Here is a 23,528-nt window from a genome sequence, read left to right on the forward strand (position 1 = left end):
GTTTCTCAACAGGCACTGAAGTGCTGTCACGGTACCTCTCACCCCTCCCGGTTGCCTGGCCGTGGCCCGCCCACCTCAGCTCTGACCTCTAGGGGTCTGGCCTCTCCTCAAGTTCCTGACCCGGCCTCCAGCCCGGAGGGGGCCTGGCCCGGGCCCGGGGATGCCCAGGAGGTGAGGGTCTCCCGGCACCGACATGGATGTCTCCACCTGCATCTCAGAGAAGGCACTGCCAGGGGCTGCCGTCCAGGAGAGACGCCCATGGGCTGGCTGGGCAGAGCTGAGAAGACCACTGACCACCACTGTCCCCTCTGCCAGGGCCCTGACCTCGGGCTTGCAGCAGACAAGCTGGGCGCCCTGGTAGACAAGCGCACCCAAGGGAGAAAGATGGGGGTTTGGCCCAGGCAGGGAGGGGCCCGCGGCCTAGCCCAGGTCCACAGCCTCCTCTCCGGCATCACTTCACGGCTGCTTCTTACAATGTCTCGGCTCATTGCACATTTCCTCTGGGCAGTGGCCACACGGTCATGCGAGTGCTCATCCCCACGGTCCAGGCGATTTCTAGCAATAGGCATGCAAATATACTTATGTGCATGCATTTCTACGTGTAGGTATCTATGCATACATACGTGTATATAAATGTGTGCGTGCATGTATGTACACACACGTACGTACATGTCTATCCATGTGTACACACACGCAGGCACATAGCCACATGCGCGCGCACACAGCTAGAAGTCTGAAGTGGGCCAGCCAGGAGGTGACCCTCGTTTAGGAAGATGTGCCCAAGCCCACTCCCAGGCGGCACCTCTCGGATCCCCGGACACAGGCCAGAGCCTGGTTAGCGGGCTGCTAGCTCGTCTGCTAAGCCGGGCTGCTGGATAACCCTTTCCGCTGGTTATCTGGGTCTGTATCTACGCAATGGAAACACACGTTGATTCCGACAGGCTCAGGCCTGGAATGCCCTGGAATGCAGCCCTAGGGGAAAACTGGCGGATGAACACGGCATCCTTCTCCCCACGTCAAGGCCGCCACTCTGGGTGCTGGGAGTTCGGGGCGCGTCTCCCCGCCGACTCGGGGTGCCGTGGAAGGTCCCATCCCCGCTGGGCTGCAGGGACGGACCGCACGGCACGGGCAGCGGTACCGGCGAGGAAACGCCCAGCCTTACCCTGCTGCTCTCGGCCACCCTCTGCGCGGCTTCCCGGGCCATGGCCTTGGCGACGGAGGTGGAGACCGGGGCGCCCTGCGGCTGCGGAAGGATGCGGCTGGGCGAGGGCGACCGCCGCCCCGGGCCCGAGCCCTGCAGGCCGGGCGGCTCCAGCAGGTGCCCGTGGGCCGGAGCAGGCGCCCGGCCGAGCTCCCAGGCCTCCTGCGCCGCGGCGTGCGGACCCAGGTGTTCATCTTTGGTATCGGGGGCTCCAGCATTTGCTAATGGCTTCGGTGTGGGAGTTCTCAGGTGGGGGGCAGGAGGCACCAGGAGGTCGGGGGGGATGGCAGCGGTGGCAGAGTCTACGGACTCGCCCTGGGCGGAGAGGGTCCGCACGGTCACACCCTTGGCTTCGAGGCTCCGCAGCCGCACCAGCTCCACGGCCGTGCTGTCCGCCGTGGGAGAGATGATCTCAGCCACCTGCGCGCAGAGAGAGCGGGGTCAGGGGTCAGGGGTCGCCCGGGCGCCTCTCCAGCAGCCAGGGCCCTGGGCCCCGCCTACATCCCCCTCAAACCACACCCCCCGGCCCGGAAACCTCGCTAGGCGGCAGCCCCGCCTCCCGCCCGCCGCTGGAGGCCTGCGGGCGCCGCTGAGCACACCCTCTTCTTCCGCGTCCACAGCCAATCCGGGAGCAGACGCGGGGCCGTAGAGCAATCCGAATGCCGGGCGTGTTACTGCCAAAGCGTGGCCCCGGGGAAGTGCCGGCAGAGGCCAAAACGGGCTTCCGGCCGTGGGGGACACGTGACTGCGGCCCCTCCGGGCCCTGCCTGCGGGGCGTCTGCGGGGAGCTGGGAGGAGAGAGGGCCGTGCAGCGGCCGCTCTCACGGGGCGAGCTGGGACACCGCCCCGCGTCTGATGCAGCAGCCCTGGCCCTGGGGCTGCGGGGAACACGGTGGGGAGTGGGGAGCAGGCAGAAGCTTGCTCCAGCCCCGCCTCCCAAGGGCAGCCGTGTCTGTCTCCTGTGCCCGGACCGGCTGGGGCTTGAGATTGCGGGCTCCCCTACAGCGGGCATTAACACTTCCCTGCAGCGTTTCCGGGGCATTTGGACTACCGTCTCGCCAAGAATCGTTTTGGTGGAATCTACTGAGTGGGCCCTGATATCGTGGGGCTCGAAAGATGTGAATTTTTGGTACCCAGGGGAGAACAAGAAAGGTCCGGGGCAGGACAGGTAGTCACTGCGGGAGGAGAGGCGCAAAAAGGATGGAATTCTCCGTGTCCTGCAGCCGAGCCCGGGATGGCGGCGCAGGGGGTGCTTAAGTAGCTGCTGGTGGGTCTTGGGGGCTGAGGAGAGAGGGAGAGTCGCGCGTCACTGAGCGGAGAGTGCTGGGGTCTCTGGGGCGAGCACTGCCCCCGCAAGGACTCACCCTCTGTCCTTTGGCATACACGCCGTAGCCGGTGACGTTGGCTCCATTGGACAGCCCCGTGGCCGTCAGCGCGGGCGGCTTCCAGGAGACCTGGACAGTGGCTGGGGTGGCTGCGGCCTGGACGGCAATGTCCTGGGGAGGGGCGGGAGGGCCTGGGGGACAGAGCAGAGGGGCTCTCAGGACGCGGCCCTCTGGCAGAAGAGCTGCTACTACGCCCGGCTGGGGGCGCCCGGAAACGAGATCTTCTGTCAAAGCCTCCAGGGGTCGCGGGCAGAGCATGAAGCGTGAAAGCAGGGCAGGAGGGTGAGGAGGTGGCAGCTACCGGACACGCGCGGTGCCCTCCTGGAACCCCGCTCACGGGTGCCCCGTCCCCAGGGGAGGTCCAGCCGGCCACGAGGACCCAGCGTTTGGCAGAGGAAAGAAATCCCTGCCGCCTCTCCATCCTCTTCCGCGCCCCTCCTCCCTCCGCCTTCCCTCTGTCCCTCCGTCTCTCTCTTCATCAGACTTGGGGGCAGTGAGCTGGACCGCACATCCCCCATCTCACCGCCTTGCGGGACAGGACAGAACCGGAAGCTGGAGAGAGAGACGGTTCTGATGAAGCCACCCGGCCCTGGACACCGGCTCTGCACACACTCTGCCCGGCTGACCAGCTGGGCCGCTTCCTTTGCCCCCGAACCGTTTGAATCGCGCTCACCATGGAAGTCTTGAGTAGCTACTTCAACCAACAAGGAGGCCAGGGTCATGTCGCTGGTCCTTCCAGGTGGCCCTTGGGGACAGCAGGACCACCTGTCTGCCCTGTAACCCACAGGCAGCTCCTTTCCCGCCGGGTCTGTCTGGTGCAAAACCCCCATAACTAGCGTTCTATTTGGAAAGGAACGTGTAGCTTTCCGGAGGAAGGTATGAGCTTCATCCTCCAAGACGCGGCTCCGGCCCGTGGATTTCTGGGGGGGGGGGCAGTGGCTGTTTGCTGAGGATTTTCTCTGTGCAGCTCCTTCTGCTACTCACTTTGGACTCTTTACATCACTTGATCCGCACAACAGTCCTGTGAATTCAGCGCATCCTTGTTTTGCAAATGAGGAAGGTAAGGTTCGAGGGAAGCTGCTGGGCTATTGTGTGTTGGAAGCGCCGGCGGCGTGCAGCTCAGTGCAGCTCATGAGAAGGGCTGATGCAAGCCACCCTCAACACACTGCAATATGGGGCTTCTGAACTTCCCTACAACCGGCTTCAGAAGTTAAATTCTACCGGGACGGTCCATTCAAACATGACAGATGGGTTATTCTTCTTAAGGGCGAAGGTCAAGAACTGAAACTGGCTTGGGAGTTTGCTGGGTGCCCACTTCTACCACAAGACCAATGACAGCGGAGGGCCGGGGTTTTGTGGGTGGGGAAGACTTGTGTAGCTGTGACCTGCCAGCTCCAGCCCATCCCTCCAGTGGCTGAGAGGTGAGGGGGTCGCACTGACGTCCATCACGTGGGGACACCTGGTCCAGCCACGTGCCCGATGACGCGCTCACGCTGAACGAGGTTCAGGGGCTGCCCTCCCCACGCCTCTCACTTGTGACATTTCCACAGTCCAAATCCTCCTCTGCCTGGACAGGCAAAGGCACTAGTCTGCTGTGGACTGCATGTTTGCGTCCCCCCAAATTCGTATCTTGCAATCCTAACCCCCAAGGGGATGGTGCTTGGAGGAGGGGCCCGTGGGAGGTGGTCAGGTCATGAGGGGGGAGCCCCCATGAGCGGGATTCGTGCCCTTATCAACAAGGCCCCAGAGAGCTCCCTCACCCCGTCCTCCAGGTGAGGACACAGTGTCTTCACCGTCTAGGAGGCAGGAAGTGGGCCTCGCCAGACACTGGGTCTGCCCACGCCTTATCTCGGACTTCCAGCCTCCAGGACTGTGAGAAATAAGCGCGTGTTGTTCATAGGCCACTCAGTTTACGGCATTTCGTTACATCAGCCCGAGCTGACTAAGACAGCCAGGAATTGGGCGTGAACCTATGGGAACAGGCCCTCCCTGGGCTCAGCATCTTCTCCTGGTCCCTCTCCATCTCGACCTGAGCTTCTCCACAAAGACTCTCCCGGCTGTCCCAACGTATGTGCTCTTGCCTCTCCTCGGAGGCCCTGGGGTCTCTGGGTTTGGTGTCTCTGGTTTCTTCACCCCCCAGCACTGACCACAAGACTTCACACCAGGAACCAATGAAAAGCTCAAGTCCTCACTTGCCCAATATCCACGATCTGACATCCCGATAGGCAGGCAGGAAACCCAGCATCACCTTACAAGATGAATGAACTGACCCTTCATAAATGAGTTCCTACTCAGACCTGCTTCCTCCTCGAAGTAGTGTCTGTCCCGCCTGCCCCTGACCTTGCTGCTTTGTAGGTCAGACTCTAGTTGATGATGGAGTTCAAAAAGACGGGAGAGCACCATGGAATTAAAAGCAAATCCAGTTAGACGGAGATGGAAGGCTTTCGGCAGTTAGTAGAAATGATCCTGGAGAACCACTGGATTATTTGTCAACCTGCTGACAAATGAGGTTGGGCAGAGCTGGATTAATTAATCACAGAAGACAAATCCAAGGAGAGTGACAGGCATTCTGAGGGAATTCTGTGAACATCACAGGACTAAAATAAGCCCTCGAGGTATCAGAATATGCCCTCACACATCTTTGCAGACACAACCTTTGCTCCAGGAAGGCTGCTCTTCCCCAGGTGTTCGGGCTCCCATCCTGCGCACAGCTGCCTTCCTCGGCAGGGCTGCCCTGTACGCGAGCCCCAGGCGAGATCAGCATGACGGAACCTCGTGGAGACGGCGGTGACGGCTGCCCCGTGGATAAATCAGAGGATGTCCATCTCAACCCATGTCTTTACAGTTTCCTGGGAGAGAGTGTGGGGGGGGGGGATGGGAGAGGGGTGCATTCCTCCTCCTGTCACAGCTGGGAGTGCAGGGAAGGAAGCCAAGATAGCGTCCACAATGGAACTTCATGTCTTCGCAGATTCACCCGTATGTGTGAGATATATACGCGTATGTGTATGTATAGCAAAAGCAGACATGAGAAGAGAGAACAATTCTGCGAGCGCTGTGGGCACCCCCTCCATGTTCCTCTCTGTGAGCGCACGGCCAGGAGTGGGTGACACGGGGGAGACGGAACCCTCCAATGGCCCAGGGTGCTCTCATTTCCTCCGGTTTTCTGTAGGACGAGCCTCTTACAGACGCAAGCGTTAAATATTTCCGACAACACGGCCCCTGAACAGAATCCAAGCTTTCTCTTTCCCTCTCACACACACACAGGCGTGCGTGGGTGTATTCCGTGGTCCCCGGCTGATGGAAGGATGCTCCGGGACGGCGCCGGCTGTCGGCAGCGGCTCCCCTTCCGCTCCCCCCGCCCTTCCCCTTGCACAGGGCGACATCCCGGCGTCCCCTCCCTTGGGGACTACCTCCTCCCCGACCCCCCACCCCGGGAGGACAGCTCACCTGCCGGCAGCGTGGAGAACTCCACGAAGGCCTCCTTCCTCTCCCTCTGCTCCAGGGGCAGTTGCCAGGGCACCTGGTGGGGCTTGGCCAGGACCTTCACTTTGTAAGCCGCGTTGGGCCTGAGGTTGCAGAACTGGTACTTGTAGCTGGTGGCCCGGACGACGTCCAGCTCCTGCTCGTTGAGGAAGATGACATGGCTGTAGTTGCTGTTGGTGGGCATCCAGGAGAGCTGGGCGGAGACCTGCGTGATGTTGTCCACACGCAGGTGGGACGGTGCCACCACCACGTCCTTGCCCACCAGCAGCGTGCAGCGCAGCCCGTCCGAGCTGCCCCGGCTGGTGGCGCACTGCACGGAGATGCGGTAGGTGCAGGCTGCCGTGTCCAGCTTCTCCACCAGGGCCTTGGTCCTGCCGCCCAGCGCCAGGCTCAGGCGCGTCTCTGCGTCCACCAGCACATTGTAGGTGCCCACAGTCCCCCAGCCCGGGGGCACCGCCGGGGGCTCCCAGCCCACAATGACACTTTTGGCAAGTTGTTTGATGAGGGTGATTTTCCGAGGGTAAGGCACGATGTCTTCTCCGATGTCATCGATGTTCGTGTCCAGCGTCCCCGCCCCGTGGTCGGAGGGGCCGGAGTCCGTGTGCGTCGGGGAGTGGAGGTCCAGGATGCGCTCCCCGTCCGAGCCGACGCCGGCATGGTTGATGAAGTTCTGATCCTGGTCTTTCCCCAGAGTGCTTGCCAGTCGAGACTCGTCCTGGACAAAATCCACGAAGTTGGAGGGCACCAGGCCCCTCTGCCCGTCCAGGAGCTCGCCTGTGGGGTACGAGGACAGGGTTACCGCCCAACTGTCCCATGGGGCCCCGAGGGCCTGCAGTGGAGTCTGCGCCTCCCCGCAAGGGGACTGCTGTACGGAAAGCAGCAGGGTCACAGTGGATTCCTCAGCCCTTTACAGGAATCACTCCAGCATCACCTCTTCGGGACCCCCGCCCCTGCGTCAGCACCCCGCAACCTGCCATCTGCCACCCCACCAGTGAGGCTGGCTTCCCCCCTAGCGCCCAGCACACCGCGGCCAGCCACCCGCGTATGTGTGTCAACGCCCCCCTTCCAACGGGGACGAAGCTCTGGGAGGACAGGGAGCTCTGTTCCCTGCTAGACCTAGAGGCACACCTGGCACAGAGTAGGTGCTCAGTAAGGGCTTGTCAGAAGGACAGACGACATGCAAACTGCGTGGGTTTGGAGGCTAAAAAAATTACACACCTTACTCTGATTCTTGATTAGGTGATCACACAAACAGGAATTAAAAGGTGAATTTCCTCCCCCGCCCCTTGCAGAGCAATGTGTCTGTCTTGGCGAAATTCCCGACATGTGTCCGTTTGGTGAGAGACGATCAGTTTGGTCCCAGAACCACCTGGAGGCTGAGTGGCCCGAAGAACGCCACCAAACTAGCTCTCGTGGCTGCGGGCAGTCCCGGCGGGGACCGCTTTTTATTTCATGAAATGGTCTAATTTCTTCGCGTTCTCTTTACTCGTGGGGCTCGGAAGCTGCTGAGAGCAGAGCCGTGGAAAACTGAGAAGCGCTCGGAGGAGCTTCAGAGGTGACACCGTTTGGGTGATCTCGCGACACCAGCGGGAAAGGGCTGTTTCCCCTGGCGCGTCGCAGAAAGGGCTTGACTGGGGGTCCGGGGACCCGGGAGGCTGGGCAGCGTGGAACGAAGGGTGGGGTCTGCTCCCAGTAGACACACGCACACGTCAAGGGACGTGCGACGGGCCCGGGCGACAGGGATGCTGACCACTGAGTCAGTCCCGAGTCTCCCAGGATCAGTGAGGATCTGTTTCTGCTCCTGTCCCCAGGGGCCGGGTCTTGAGACGTCAGTCTTTGCCTCGAGGATGCTCGGAAAACAGCGTCATTTGACACAGGGAACGCCGAGAAGGAGGAGGGTGGGAGTGACAGCAAGTCCTGTGTACCAGGCCGCATCCTCAGACCCCACGTCTGCTTCCTCATTTATCGCCACAGCCGCCCCTTAAGGTGGCCACCGCGGCCGTCTGCATAGCGAGGGGAGGTGAGCTTGCCACTGTCACGCGGACAACGGAACGCCGAGCTCTGCCGCCTGCCTTCCATCCGGCCTCTGGAAAGTCTATGTGAGCACAGTGCCTGGCGCAAACACTCTAGAGAACTCCAACAAGGGTTACCTGGCAGCCGCCTTGGGCACACAGTTCTCCCCTGCTGCGCACGTGGGTGACGGCAATGTGGATTTGTGTTAAGAGTTCAAGCAGCTTTGCCACCAGTTGTGGTGAAATTTCTCGGGAGGCCTACCCACAGCTGTGCCACTGTTTTTCCAGTAACTAATGGAAGCCAAGAATTTCAATGACCCCAGGCTCTGCCACCTTCAGAAAAACAGCCCAGGCTGGGCTGCCGCTCACCGACCTCAGCGGAGGCCACCTGATCTCGGAGCCCATCAACCCCAGGACAAGAGCCAAGAGTGTGGCCATCAGCTCCAGGGAAACTCCAGGAGGTCACGCTAGTTTAGCAAGAAACAATTTTTTTCTGCTCAGAGGGACAGGAGGAAACCGAGACCCTTCTGTTAGGGCAATGGGAGAGTTTAGGGAACCGAGGAATCTGGATTTATGAAGCTCCTGGGGATGTCCCATGTTCATCCTCTAGCTACAAAAGTGACCAAGGTTATGAGTTTTGGGCAGAGGAATTCCCATTTCCTGATCTCACACTGCGCAAGGTGCAGGAAGTGGTCAGGCAGGACACGGGGCTGGACCACCCTAGGTTAACAACAGAGGCTGAAGGTCAATGGGATCGCTGTGAACCAGACGAGGTCCCCTGAAAGGGTCCCCGGCCCTGCCTCGGAGAAGGTGCTGGGCTGCAAGAGAGGCGGGGAGGAGAGACCCTCATCTGTCAGCCCCACGTATCTGCGGGAGCTCCTGGGAAGCTCTGTGAACGTGAACATGAGAAGGTATCCACCCCGTGTCAGAGGGCTGCTTGGGGCTAAAAATAGGAAACCCCACTCAATCAGACAAAAGGGGAACAAACACCTCGTAACTCCCGAGGGCAGGAGGGTCAGAGCAGAGGCTGGGGCGGCCGGGAGTGATGGGCGGCCCGGCCCTGGCCTGGCCTGTGTGCGCCACCTGCCCACCACGCTCTCACTGACCTTCATAGAAGCCATCCTCGTCCATGTCTCCATAGACGTAGAGGTACTTCCCCGCCGTGAGGGGCAGCTCAGCCTCTGGGTTCTCATTTGGCCCGTCAAAGGGGTTGTAACTAGAGAGAGAGAGAAAACCCATTCAGTGATGCTCTGGATGGAGACCGACCCCAGCCCGTCCCTTGCAGAGCTCGGGGCCTCCTCCCTGCTGTCGCCAGGATATTTTAGACCCACGCGATGGTTCGGTGCTCGTGGATGGTCAATGCACTGAAAACTCAGGCCATCGGTAGCTCAACTCACACAGATTTCATGCTGAATGGTAGTTCTGGAAGCAAGCTCTACACTGAGTCCTTTGTATCAGATGACATTTAAATGACTCCAAATTATATTTTTAAATAAACTTCCAAATCAGCAAGCAAATAAAAAAGTAATTAATCCTATCATTGTTCAATATATATTATTGATCACAGGTAGCATCGTATGACGTATACTCTTCAGTCACCTGCTTACTTTTTACACTTTGCAACATGACATGATTATGTTTCCCCTCATGAAATATTCTATCATATCCTTTTTGATGGCTGTATAATACTCCACTGAAGAGATTAACATACTTTATTTAACCAATTTCCTATGTTGGGCATTGATATTTCTTCAAACTTTTGGCTGATATAATCAGTGCTTCCTCCAATATCTTTATCAACATATGTTGCACACCTGCCCACGTTCTTCCTAAAGGTAAGTCCCTAGGTAGTATATTTGTTTGGTCAAAGACCTGCACATTTTAGAGGTCTTAGGTATGTACAGCCAAAATGTTCTAAAAATGGATGTACATTTTATCTTCCCCTCCCCGCTAGGACTGTAAAATGCCCGCTTCTCAAATCCTCAAAATATTGGAATTAACATTTTTTTTAAAGTCATGTCCAACTTGCAGCTAAAACATGTGAGATGAATTTCTGATTTTCTAATTAAAGTGTCAATTAATTTAAAATAACAGGAAAGGACTCAACAAGAAAATCCAAGTGACATCAGTGATCGTGGGAGATGATCACGTAAACAAAAAGAACAAAGGGTGTCACTCAGTGTCCTGTCACACAAAGGGTGAAGCCGCTGCAGTTCCCCTGGGGGCCAGCAGCCCCGTGAGGTACCAGCACTTTCCTCTGTGTGTTTTATCTGATCCCCACCGACGCTCAGTGAGGAGAGCAGAGATGATATTCTCTATTCTCATTCCCAATTCTCACGGCCAGCTGAAGTGCAGTGACTTGTCCAAAGCCACACGCTCATTAGGAGGTGTGGGTGGGAGCAGAACGAAGGTCTCCTGTCCCTCACCCTGCGTGGGTTTAACCACACCGCGTCGCCCTGTCCCTCGGGGTCCAGAGGTCCAGGGACGCCGTCCAGCGCCCTGAGAGTTTTACTGAGTCAGTGACTGCTGGGGCATCTGCATCGGGATGGAAGGCCAAGCAGACGGATGTACGATGTGAAAGCCCAGCGGCTGGAGTGAAGCCAAACGTGGTTTCTGGCAGTGGGAATGGCACGTGCAAAGCCAGGAGGATGGGAGCGGGGTCCCCTCAGCTGCTGGAGAAGGATGGGTGAGGGTGGGAGCGCTGGGGGCCGTGGGTCGGAGGGGCCACATCAGTGTGGATTTAACCTCCAGAGCTAATAGCCATCGGGAAGGAGGCGTCACCTACGGAGTGACGTGATCGCATTTGCATTTTGCAGAGGGGTCCCTCTGATGCCGTGTGGATGGGGTCTAGCTGGGCAGGGAGTGTCCTTAGAGGAGATGGAAGGGGGGGCTGCCTGGGTATGAGGGCAGGGGTGCAGGGTCCCGGAGGACTCGAAGCTTTCTGGCCTCATGAGGTGCAGATGTGGGTGCAATTACTGGGCAGGGGCTGGTGGGAGCGGGGCTGGATGCGGGGAGACAGGAGGCCCAGGGTCCAGTTCCAGGCGCCTTACGCTGCCTAGGCTCGGAGAGGCTGTGGCTGCAGGTGGAGCCTGGAGTGGTCCACGTGCAGAAGAGGTCGCCCAAGGGGGGAGGATGGAGCAGGAAGACAGGGGACGGGGCCCAGGCTTCAGGAGGTCACACATCACTCTCAGGAAGAAAAGTCTCAGCTGGTGGGAAAGAGGGTGGAAGAGGCCAGCATGGGGAGGGGACTGTGGGCACCGAGGGGAACTGTGCACCGACGACGGAGTCCACATCCATCAGGGATGGACGGATAAAATGCGGTCTCCCCGGGCTTCCCTGGTGGCACAGTGGTTGAGAGTCCGCCTGCCGATGCAGGGGACGCGGGTTCGTGCCCCGGTCCGGGAGGATCCCACATGCCGCGGAGCAGCTGGGCCCGTGAGTCATGGCCGCTGAGCCTGCCTGTCCGGAGCCTGTGCTCCGCAACGGGAGAGGCCACAACGGTGAGAGAGGTCCGTGTGCCACACACGCACACAAAAAGAATGCGGTCTCCCCAAAGTCCGCTGTGATCCGGGTATAGAAGGGGACAGAGATGCAGCGGGTGAGCCTTGATGACACAATGCTAAGACGGGAAGGAAACGTCCAGAACGGGGAACCCACAGCGACTGAAAGGTTAGTGGTTATTTGCGGTGGGGATGGAGGGGATGGGCTGACACCTGAAAGGGACGGGGGTCTTGGTGAGCGGACAGGGATGTTCTCAACTTGACAGTGGCAAGGATGGCACGTACTGTGCGTTGCATCTAGAGACCGTCATACAGGGTGAAGTCAGCCAGAAAGAGGAAAACAAATACGGTGTCGTATCGCTTATAGGCGGAATCTAGAAAAACGGTCCAGATGAACTTATTGGCAAAGCAGAAAGAGAGTCACAGACGTAGAGAACAAACTGACGTTGACCAAGGGGGTCGGGGGGTGGGACGAACTGGGAGATTGGGATGGACACAGACACACTACGTAAAACAGAGAACTAACAAGGAGCTACTGCAGAGCACGGGGAACTCTGCTCTGTACTCTGTAATGGTCTAATGGGAAAAGATTCTAAAAAAGAGTGGGTACGTGTATATGTACAACAGATGCACTTCGCTGGGCAGCAGAAACTAACACAGCATCGCAAATCAACTGTACTCCAATTTAGAAAAATGGGGGGACTGTAAGGTGTGTGACCGACCCCTCAATAAAGCTGTTTAAAAGGAAGGGTGCGCGAGGCCTGCATCGGGTGCCTGCAGAAGTTCTGGAAAGGGGCCCCCGGAGCCTCAGCGGCCCGGCCTGCTGCTGGGGGAGGGGACTCCGGGCTGAAGAGGGGGCGAGAGATGGGGAAGCGAGGCCGCTCCACAGGCGGCTGCACGAGCAGAGGTGGGAGGAGGGGGCGGGGCCACGGGGAGCAGGGCTTCTCCTGTTTCGAGTTTGGGGAAACTTCGAAGCAGGGTGCTGAGTAAGGACAGTGTTTAGCTCCGGGGGGGAACACCCCAAACTCCCCTTACCTTCGAGCCACCCCTCCAGGGATCCGCAGGGTGTTTGGGGAACTCAGGTCCGTGCGACTGTCTGGGACTATTGTCTGCGCTGCTCACAACGTGGTTTGGTGTGGCTGGGCGTCAGGTGGAAAACACCCAGAACGCCAGCGGAGGATGGAGGTGGGGCTCACCGAGCGCCCTGGCTGCGGCCCGCGCTGTCGGCCATGCACCGGCTGACCGCCCGGGCTTTCCCTCTGCCTGCTTTCACGCTGGCTGTGGATCCAGCCTCTGGGTGCCCCCGCTCTTGGGCACCTTCCCCAGAATAAGGTCTCGTCTCCCCAGGAGAGCGGAGGGAGGGCGTGCCCAGGGAGCAGGGGGCCACCGCAGCCTCGAGGGACCAGGCTCATCGCTGGGAAGGGCCCAGCTGGCGAGGGAGACAAACCTGGAAGGCAGACCGGCGTCCCGGCCGCGGCCCCAACTGGCCGGCCCGGAGGGCTCTGCCTGAACAGCTGTGTCAGCCCAGCTCCACACACACAGAGGCGGAACCGCCCTCCCAAGAGACATGGGGCGGGGCTGAGCCCTCCTTCCTGGGCCCCAGGACTGGCGTCCACAACACTCTCTCCAGTGATGTGGCGATGTCCCCATGGACCCTACGAAGGATGCGGGCGGGGGCATGGGGGGGGCCCTCCTCAGGGGCCGGCTGGCATCCTCATCCATGACGCCCCCGCCCAGGGCGGCTACTCCACGGGCTTCCATTATCTGGACGTCAGAAGTGGGTTTGCATTGGTGAAATTAGTGGATCAGCGGAAAATAATCCACGGACAGGCAGCATAGTTATTAGAAACGGTTCTCACTGGAGAAGGCACACGGCACTGAAGGTGCGCAGACGGGCTCAAAGGAAGCTCACCCCACCTCCTCCACGCGGACAGATTTTAAGGATCTAGTGAGGGAGGCATCCACCCTTGGTGACGGCTCCTGAGGTCTGATTCCTCAACAGCTCTGTGCACAGTCCAGTCCCCTCACGGGGGACTCTGGTTGCCCATCGCCCACTAAGAGGGCAGTGGCGTCTGCCCCCAGAACACTGCCCTTCCTGCCCGGCCAACCCAGGAGGCAAAGGGTCACTGGAGCATCTGGAAACACAAGAGCCCAGGTCCTCACTGAGCATAAAATACAGGAGGTCTGACTGTTTTATGTCTGCTTTTGGTGACTATTCGATTCATCCGTGTCTGCACACCCGGCAAACTCTGGGCATTATAACGCCTGTCGCATTATAACCAGGCAGGGAAGTTGCAGGGAGGTGGCTAACCTTCATCCACCTCGAAGTGTTCAGTGGTAACACAAAGAATCTGCGGGCCGTGCGTGAGCAGCCCGGCTCACGTTGGTGGACACAGACACCCAGGTCCTCCAACGGGAGCTCAGCTCTGCAGCTGTAACAGCTACGTGACGTGGCCCAGGCACCGGGCGGACAGGGACGAGGCCGGAAAGGCACCGAGCAGGGGGCTCTGGGCAAGGGGGCCCCTCTTTGAGTTTCAGCTTGCCGCCTGTCGTGGGGTGAACTGTGTCCCCCCAAAGAGACGTTCAGGTCCTGGCCCCCGTGGAGGTGAGCTTATTTGGAAATAGGGTCTTTGCAGGTGGGATCACGTTAAGATGAGGTCATACTGGAGTAGGGCGGGCCCTAATCCCAGGACAGGGGTCCTTATAAAAAGAAGAGGGAACACACAGAGACCCACAGAGAAGAAGGGCACGTGAAGACGGAAGCAGAGTTTGGAGCGGGGAGCCTACAGCTGCGGGACGTCAGGGATGCTGACAGTCAGAAGCTGGTCGTCCCCACACCCTGATTTCCCACTTCGGGCTTCCAGAACCGGGAGAGCACGGGTTTTTGCTGCTTTTAAGCCACCCAGTTGGTGACAGTTTTGAATGGCAGCCCTGGGAAACTAACACGCTATCCAAACGCTTGCTATCAGAACAGACAAACCCTTGCCACCCTCCAAAGCCCGGATGAACTGGCCGCTTTCTCTCGGCACCTGGGAAGGGTCCCCTCAGCTCACGGAGCGTTCCCACCCCCATCACCCCACTGCCCAGAGGCTGCCCGTGCTTCCGGATGCTCAGAGGATGTGGAGAGGACCGTCGCTCTTACCTATAGCGGGCGACACACAAGTGGACCTTCCCCGAGTATCTCTGCTTGGCGGTACTGGAATTCCATTCATTATCCATCTATTGGAGACACAATGGACGTGCAGGTCACTGAAGCTGTAGGCGTCACATTTCATGCCGGAAGCACGCAGGAGATCCCTTCCACGGTCCCCCGGGCTTTTCAGCCTCAGATGGTGGGACCCCCGTGAGATGCGGCCACACCCGGGTTCTTGGTCTTGGGTGTGACCCAGAGATGGGGGCGGGGTCCTTCCCTTCGGGCTTCTTGGTCACACAGAGGACAGTTATAAAGAACTTGTCTCCCCCAATACTGTATGATATCACTTCTATGTGGAGTCTAAAAAATAATACAAATGAAGGTATGTGCACCACAGAAATAGACTCACTGACATAGACGACAATTTTGTGGTGACCAGAATGGGGGAAGCGTTAGGAGTATGGGATCAGCAGAAGATACAAACTACTATATATAAAATAGATCAGCAACAGGGTTTACTGTATAGCACAGGGAACTACAGCCACTGCCTTGTAATAACTTACAATGGAGTATAATCTGCAAAAATACCGAATCACTATGCTGACACTGACACAGTACTGTAAGTCAACTATACTTCAATAAAAATTGATTAATTAATTAAAAGCTACTTTTAAAAAGACCTCATCTTCCCACACCCAGATTGGACTCAAGGTTAGGACCATCCCCCAACATAATTTAAGGCCTGAGATGTCACTGCCCCAGACCCTGCCAGGCTCCTCGGAGGACACATTTAGGTAATGCTTTGTGCCCTCAGCCCTCAAGGGCTCCGTGCAGGGAGGGGAGCACGCGTGGATGGTGCCCGGTGCCCCCGGGAATCCTGATCAGGAAAAGGGACACGGGGGCTGCTTCCTCCCGATACCCCCCCGCCCCGCCCCGCTCCTCTCTGCTGCCCGAGTCTGCCGGGCACCGGGATGCTGCCTATAGGGGTTTCCTTACACGGGCTACAACTGTCTTGGGGTCGGGGGAGGGAGGAAAGGGCACCAGGGGAGGGTGGGAGTGACCATGAACCCCGCCCACCCCGGGAGAAGAAGGCCGGGTCCCTCCTGACACTCCCGCACCGGGGAGAGGGCTCTCCTGGGGGTCACAGCACGGCACTCCCCGTCTCAGGGCCTTCAGTGGTTCCCCCTGAACTTGGACCAAAAGTCGAGAGCTTCCCTGAGGCCTCAAGCCCCCTCCCCAGCTCCCAGCTCCTCTCCAGCCCCAGCGGGCTTCCCCTGGGCTCCTTCTCACAGATAAACAGACCACGAGTGGCCAAGAAGGGCCGCCCTGTCCTTCACCCCGTCCCTCCGGGTCACCGGCTTGTTGGGTTCATGACATTCGCTGTTACCCGACTTTTAGGTGTTGACTGACTTATGGTCATTCAGCCCATGAGAGCAGGGACTCCCCCCACCCCCATCTGTAAAACTGGGGCCACACGTCCTGGCACATAGTAGGTGCTCAATGAACGGGGGTGAAGGCAAGAAAAAGGGGGGCTGGGGAGAGGGGGAGGGCCGCCAACACCCACAGCCCGCGTCACGCACTGGGGCAGCTGCCTCAGCCAGGACAGGACTCACGTCGGCTTCAAATCTGCATCTTGGGCCACCAGGTCTCGACAGAAAGGGGGGCTTGATGGACAGAGGTTCTGGCTTGTCACCTGGGAGCGGGAGGGGCCGGATAGATTCACCGATCACAGTGCGGCTTCCAGCGGAGCTCTCCTGACCTGTACACCAACATCGGAGCAATTTGAGAGAAGACACGAAGGAAATAATCAAAGTGCAGTGGTCACTTGCCTTCCCTGTGGGTCTTTCCCTGTCTTTGGCATCAGTCCTGGACTTTTATTTTGGGACCCACCCATCTCCCACTCTTAATCTACACCCCCGGCTCTGGGCTGTCCATCCGGCAGAGTCCACGCCTGGCTACACCAACTGTTTGGTGGAGATGGTGGTGTTGCACATGAGGTGGGAAGGTCCAATCAGAGAGAACTTCGTGGGAGTCATGGGCAAAGAGGCTCTCTTTTTCTCTGGCTTAAAATGGAGAGGAGATGAGACTCAGTGATACTGCAGCCACATTGCCACCAGGAGGAGGAAAGTCCATCTGAGAATGGAGACTGCTCATAGAAGGAGGAGCTGGAAGACGGAGAGGGAGGAACTGGACCCCAGTGGCATGGCTGGAGCCCCTGAATCCAGCTGTACCTGAGGCTAAACCCAGGCTCTTCACCTACTCGATGGGATAAATAAATTCCTTTTTGCTCACACCAGTTTAGGCTGGCTTTGCTGTCACTTATGACTGAAAGAGACCTGACTTATACACAAAGTGGCCAAATGGTCAGGGTTATGGCTAAAAATTATTCTTGAGACTCACTAGGACCAGAGCATATCTGCCCATCCTGTCCTCATGGGGCTGCTGAACCCCAGCCCAGTGACATGTGGCAGGGCGGGGAGAACTGAGCACCTTGACCAGTGCTGGCCCGGACTGTCGGGTTAAGTCAGGCGTGTTTCTTTAGGATCGGATGTGAATTCCAGAAGCAACCATTTCCCTTCCCCACGTTCTCACTGCCTGGTGGCCTGCGGATGGTCCTTTCTGGCTCTGTCTAGTCTCTGGCTGGCTGTGGCGCTCCCATCACAGGGACAGCTCCACTGAGGAAGATGACGCGCTGAGCCCAAACCAGGAAAAACATACAGGGTGAGAAGTGCTCCCACAAAGGCTGTGTAGAAGTCACCCCCAGAGAACCCCCACTCCCCTAGCTGATTAAGAGAACTGAGAACCTTGGGGGACCATCACTGCAACAAAGAATTGATGCTGCAGTGGACCCGGGGTCCCTGCTAGGAGGCCATATCTCAGAGCGCAGCGGCCTGGCTCTGGTCACTGCCCAGGACCCCTCATGACCACAGCAGCCAGTGCTTGGCATAGAGCAGGTGCAAAGTCAATATTTACTGAATTAACTGACTCCCTCAGAGAGCTGGCGGAGGGTGTGGCCTGGCTGCAGCGTGCTTCAGTGCTGCAGGGGAGGTGTTTCACCCCGACACAGGACTCGCCCAGGCCAACGAACTGTGAGTGGAAGAGACGTGTCCTGCTTTGGGGCAGAAGCCTTTTTGAGCCAGTGTCTAATTTGTTATGCTTCCTTTCCCTTGCGATGGAACATTCCAGATGGGAAAGGCTCAGCATTCCCCAGTGAAGAGAGTGTGGAACCCACTCCCTGAGCCAACCTGAGATAGATGTGCAGTGTGATCGAGAACAAGACTTGTTCTCTTTCAAGCCCCTGAGATTTGGGGATGTTTGTTACTGCAGCTGAACCTAGCCCATCTTGACTGATACACTGCTGCCGGGAATAGCAGGGGGTGACACCACCAGCAAAGGTGAAATGAGTATAGTAGAGTCATCTCATATTCACATTTTAACTTAAACAAATCCAGTTGTCTAGACAAAAATATTTTGTTGCATGTGGCATTTTACCTGCCCTTCTGCTCTCTGAGTGGATGTGAGATTAGAGACAAAATCATGCAGTGCCCTCAGCTGCACACCCCTTCGTGCTCCGCGTGTTTCAAGATACGCATTTTCTGGAAAATATGGCCACTAAGGTCAAATCAATGACTTTATCCAGTGTTTCACCAAAACCCAGCTCCAATACTGGAAGGAAACTGGCTGTGTAGGGGCAGCCCTGGGAGATGACATGCCCCCTTCCTAGGAGATTTCTGGGGATGATTCTGTCCCTGTGTGATTTCTGCCTTGCTGGTTGCAGATGTGACTACTGCACAGAAGGCGAGTCCCTTAGGGACTCACGGTCAAGCGGTCCTTGTCTTCCTCAACCTTGGGCGGACCCAGCCTCAGGCAGGAGGCCCCCAGGGGATGCACGGCACACCTGCCGGGTCCTGCTCTGACCCTGCACTGGCCCTGCTTGCTCCTCTGCCCGCCCCCACCCTCCCCTCCTGCGTAAGGAGGAGAGGCCAGCCCAGCGGCGAGTTCCCTGTCACTCTCACCCTTAAAGAGGCCCCTGCCATCTGCCGTCAAGGAATGACTTTGAGGGGGGCTTCAGGCCTACCAGGCACTCCTCCCACGACCAAGTGATGCTAGCACAGCAAGGATGCGGCAAGGAGGATGCCAAGCCTGTCTGGCTTTGCCAGCAGGGGGCCCCCGTGGGCGAGGTAGCGTTTATCAAATGAGCTGGTCTGTTATCACGATGGCTCTTCCACGGGGCTGAACGGAAGCCTCGGTGCAAACCTATTCTTCTGCCGGGATCGGAGACAGCGTCCTGTTTGGGTTTTGTTGGTTTTGTTCTCAGCATCCATCTTCCTCCGTCGTGAATTAGATCCTTTTTTCCAGATCATCGCAACACCGACTGAACCAGGTCAATCACTGCTCTCCTCCCCACCCCCACTGACCCACGAGCTCGCCCTGGACTAACACACTCTCACGCTGTGCTGCAAGGAATCCGCGTAGGGGCCCCCTGGCTGCTACTTTTACAAGGGCCCGCTTGCAAGCTGGGCTGGGCTGTATCCGGGAACACAGCTTCTAAAGTGTTCCTGCGCCAATAGGAAAGGCTCCCTAAGTGACGGGGTGCTTCCCTGTAACCAGCCTGTATGCGCCGCCTGGTGTGTGCCGAGCGCCTGCCTCGCTCTGGGGGGCCTGGGGTTCCGGTGTGTGCCGGGCAGAGGTGCCCACGTGACCAGCCCCCAGTGCACCCTGGAGGCTGCATCTCTACTGGGCGTCCCTGGGCCTCACCACCGCACGCGGGTGGTGCTCGTGGGGCGCTCTGGGTGGTCCTCCCAGAGGAAAAAGGTACCGACTGTCTGCACGTGGATCCCCCCGGACGCCCGTCTCTGCGGGCCCACCGTGTGTCTGTCCTGTGCCGCCGGAACAGTTCTGAGCCAGGAGGACACAACGTTATGCTGAGTCCCGGGACTTAACCGACTGCTCGCGACCCGGGGACCCTGAAAAGCGTGCATGGCCGAGATCACGTGAACCGGCAGCCCCAAAGCTTCTCACCCAGTGGGAGCTGGAGAAACGGTCTTCTTTCTGGGAGGCAACCTTCTCTGACCACCCCGTCTAAGTGGCCCTGGGTCACTTGCTCTCTTGTCACCTGACCTCCCGCGTCTGTCTGAGTGGGAAGCTGCCCAGTCACTCATCTGTCCCCTTGTTTCTTGTCTGTGCTCCCCCCACCCAGAGGGGCTCCACCCAGGGCCTGGCCATCTGCTCAGCAACGCGGCCTGGGGGGTACCCTGTGCTCAGAACTTGTCTGTTGGGTGGGGGTGTCCCGACCCCCCTCTCCTCCTGTCTTGTGTTTCGTGGCCACTTAGCATTCTCCTAACGCATGAGCAGCGCGGGAAGGGAGCAGGAAGCCAGGAAACATGATTTATCAAGACACAGGCAGCATCGCCTTGTTTTCAAAATGAAAAGCGTCCAGAGAACTTACCCTACGTTCTGACAAGACCCAGGAGAGATGTGGGAATTCTCTTTTATGGAATTCCAGAGTGAATATCTGACACTCGTCTCCAGTAAACTTGAAAACATCGACTGTTTTACAGGAGAATAAAACTGGGCCTGCGACCCGCTCCACCTTCAGTGGAGAGAAAGTTCCCTGACTGAGCAGGGTATTCTGTTGCCTACACTGGGAACCTTCCATGACGTTACATTCGATGCCTCTGGGATCAACATTCCCCTCAACCACGCAAATTCAAACCTCCCTGCCCCCCACCTCTGCATCCTACACACAAACGTGATGGGAGGGCATTGAAATGCACCGCTGTTAGTACCGCGGCCTTTGTCAGAAGGGAAGTTCCAAGTACGTCACAATGTCAACGAGAGGCCACTGGATGAAAAGAGGGGAAACGAGGGAAGCTGAGAAGCCCACCTGGCAGATCCCAGCGTAGACCCCAGAGCCAGACCCCTGGGGCCGAGCCCCGGCTCACCGCCCGGCTGGGCGACCCACTAAGCCCCTCCACCCGTGTTGTCTGTAGAACGGGGCTCAGAAGGTGTGCGGAGCCACGCTGGTCGGCACCGTCAAGGGCTGAGGACGAGGTCTGGCGCGTGGGGTGGACGTAGGAGACGCCGGCTGGCCTGTACCGCCCCAAGGCCTGCTAGGCTGGTCACCGCCCCCGGTGTGGTGAGATGCTCTGTCACACACCTCCACCCCCGACCCTTGCCAGCGCCCCTTCTCCATCCCGGCTGCCGTGCGAGGGAGGGAGGGAGGGAGAGAGGGAGGTCGGTCGGTCCAGGCGCTTACCTTTGCCAATGGAGGGAGCCAGTCCGTTCATGAAGCTCCGGAAGGGCTTGCCGGGGGACGAGGGGACGTCCAGGGAGCTGCCTCCCTGCAGGTCGATCTCGCCCGCGTGCTCCCGGAGCCGACCCAGGTCCCGGGACAGCAGGCTGAACTGCTCACTCTGCGCGCGGCATTTCTCCTCTAGCTCCCGTGCCCTGCGCTGCGCGCGGAGACCCGGACCCGCGGTCAGCAGGCGGCCTGGCCTGCTGGGGCCCCGCGTGTCTGCGCACAGGTGTGCGTCTGTGCGTGTGTGTGCACGCGTGTGCATAAGAATGCATGCCACGTGTGCATGGGGGGATGACAGTGCGTGTGCGTGTGTACTGTGTGCATGTGTGTTGCATGGGTGTGCACAGGACTGAGTGCCGTGTGTGCATGTGTTAATGACAGTGTGTGTGTGTGTGTGTGCGCGTGTGTGTGTGTGTGTGTGTGTGCGCGCAGGAGGGCTGCCTCTTTCCTCCACGCGAGAACGGTGTCTGAACAAACTAAGCTTCCTGTGCACCCTGGCCGTCGGCCAGGTTTCCTCTCAGGGCGAACGTGGGAAAGCACAGGAGCCGAGAAACCTTGCAAACACTCAGATCCCAGCAGCCAACTGCGGGTTGTTCCGGGCTCTGTGTGTGTACAGCCCAGGCACTTTGCGGTTGGCACGCCTCACTGTAGCTGCTTGAAATTTGGAGCGTGAGGCGGTGACATAGCCCAGCTTTGCGGACAGCTCAGTTGCTAACCCCTGGATGCAGTTTTCTTGTAAGCTGCAGAACCCCAAAGCACCCCGCTTTGGCATTAAAGGGAAGTGCTGTTTGCTGGACTGGCTTAGCAACATCGCTGCCATTTGCAGACATCGGAGACATCTCGGGAGCACCAGGGAGCTGGGAGCGTCCCCTGGGCACACGCGGCAGGGAAGGGTGCCCTGGGCAGCTCCCCCCATTAACCCTCATCTCTGCCTGCTCTGGGTTCTCAGCTGGGCAGGCGTGACCCAGCCACTCTCCTCTCCCTGGGGAACCATGGTGCACACTCCCTACACCTCCTCCCCTGGCGCCCTTTCTCCTGCTGTCAGAACTCCCTGCCCTGGGCCACCGGAGGAGGCGCACAGGGAGGGTCCGCTCTGACCCCTCCCCTGCAAGCTCCCTTCCTGGCACATTCCAGTAGCTCCCTGATTACTTCTCGTCTGCCTCCGCGACTAGATCATTTATGCGCCCAGCTTCTGCTTTCTGGTTCCGAGACACCCACGACGCGCTGCATAGCACTAGCACGTGGCAGGTGCTCTGTAACTGTTTGCTGAAGCAGAGAAGAGGGTACCCCCTGACTTGCAGGCATCACGTTCCTAGAGGCAGCAGCTTCTTTCATCTGCATGGAGGTCCTGCCTTGTCTCCCTTCCTCAGTCCGTGATAAGTGGAAAATCCCATCTGCTGTATTATTAACCGTGGGCACCGTCTGGCTTCCTCCACTAAAATGTCAACTCCACGAGGGCAGGAATTTTTGTCCGCTTCTCTACCGCTGTGTCCCCAGCACTCGGACTAGAGCTTGGTACCAAGTCGGGGCTTGAGAGATGTTTGGTCTCATGGCGGTGTGCACGCAGGGATGCAGGACAGTGGTAGACCGATGCTCTCTTCCTCTTCCCGTCCCCCCCTCTTCCCTGTCCCTCCTCCACTGGTGTTAAGCTTTTCAGCTCCTTAGGCCAGAATGAAGTGCTGTTTATGTCTGAGATCATGGAATTCTAAAAATAGATCTAACAAATCCCAAACCAATAATTAATTTCTTCGATGCATTTAACAAAATCAGCAGGATTCTTCTCTTAAAAGGCTGAATGAGCTTGGCTACGATTGCTGTCACCACCGAGGAAGGCACAGAAGTGACGCCGGGCGCCCCTGGGCACAGGTGGGGACGTGGCGAGATCCGCCTCCCGCCCGGGCACCCCCCATCGGGGAGACGCGGCACCCGCCCAGGAGCAGCGGTGACCCCAGGATGGCGGCATCAGATGCCTCAAGGCCGAGGGTTCTGGCTCTCCCTGCTCAGCCCTGAAGACGAAATGTTTGCTCCAGGGCTGAGCGACAGGTCCTCAGGCGGGGAACAGTCGCCAACAACCCAGCCTCAGGCAGGAAGGGCATCAGAAGAGCCCTGAGCTCACCCGTTCATCCAGGTGTGCCGCCAGGTGCCCTGGTGGCGTGTGTGGGAGGGTGTCAGGTGAACGTGGAAGAACACAAATGCCACTTAGATGGCCACATCCTCATTGTAATGTGCACAAGAAAAAGACAACTGGTAATCAGGTCCTTCATGTCACGCGGTGTGTGAAAAGTGAACCAACCCAAAAAGCAGATAGATTTTTCATTGATGTAACATTCGTGAAATGACGAGACTAAAGCAGTGGAGAGCTGATCAATGGCTGTCAGGGTCTGGGGTTGGGGGGAAGGTCCGAGTACTAGGAATTAAGATGAGGGCGTGTCTTTGGGGGTGGAGCCATCTGTATTCCCGGTTGCGGTTCATGAATCTATATGTACCATCAGATTCCACAGAACTAAGCGCCA

General features: G+C 58.3%; 1 protein-coding gene across 1 annotated transcript in view; it reads right to left on the reverse strand.

The window, feature by feature from the left end:
* The window catches only part of RIMBP2 (RIMS binding protein 2), a 221,928-nt gene that overhangs the window by 52,866 nt on the left and 145,534 nt on the right, over positions 1 to 23,528 (reverse strand). Inside the window, exons 6-12 of the mRNA XM_060120952.1 lie at positions 20,974 to 21,169; positions 16,328 to 16,473; positions 14,724 to 14,800; positions 9,188 to 9,297; positions 6,034 to 6,843; positions 2,566 to 2,717; positions 1,163 to 1,621 (exon numbers count right to left, since the gene is read on the reverse strand). Of these exons, the coding sequence (XP_059976935.1) occupies positions 1,163 to 1,621; positions 2,566 to 2,717; positions 6,034 to 6,843; positions 9,188 to 9,297; positions 14,724 to 14,800; positions 16,328 to 16,473; positions 20,974 to 21,169 (1,950 nt within the window). The remainder of the gene's footprint in view (positions 1 to 1,162; positions 1,622 to 2,565; positions 2,718 to 6,033; positions 6,844 to 9,187; positions 9,298 to 14,723; positions 14,801 to 16,327; positions 16,474 to 20,973; positions 21,170 to 23,528) is intronic.

This window comes from Lagenorhynchus albirostris, chromosome 14, assembly GCF_949774975.1.
Source record: "Lagenorhynchus albirostris chromosome 14, mLagAlb1.1, whole genome shotgun sequence".
In the NCBI taxonomy this organism is placed as follows: Eukaryota; Metazoa; Chordata; class Mammalia; order Artiodactyla; family Delphinidae; genus Lagenorhynchus; species Lagenorhynchus albirostris.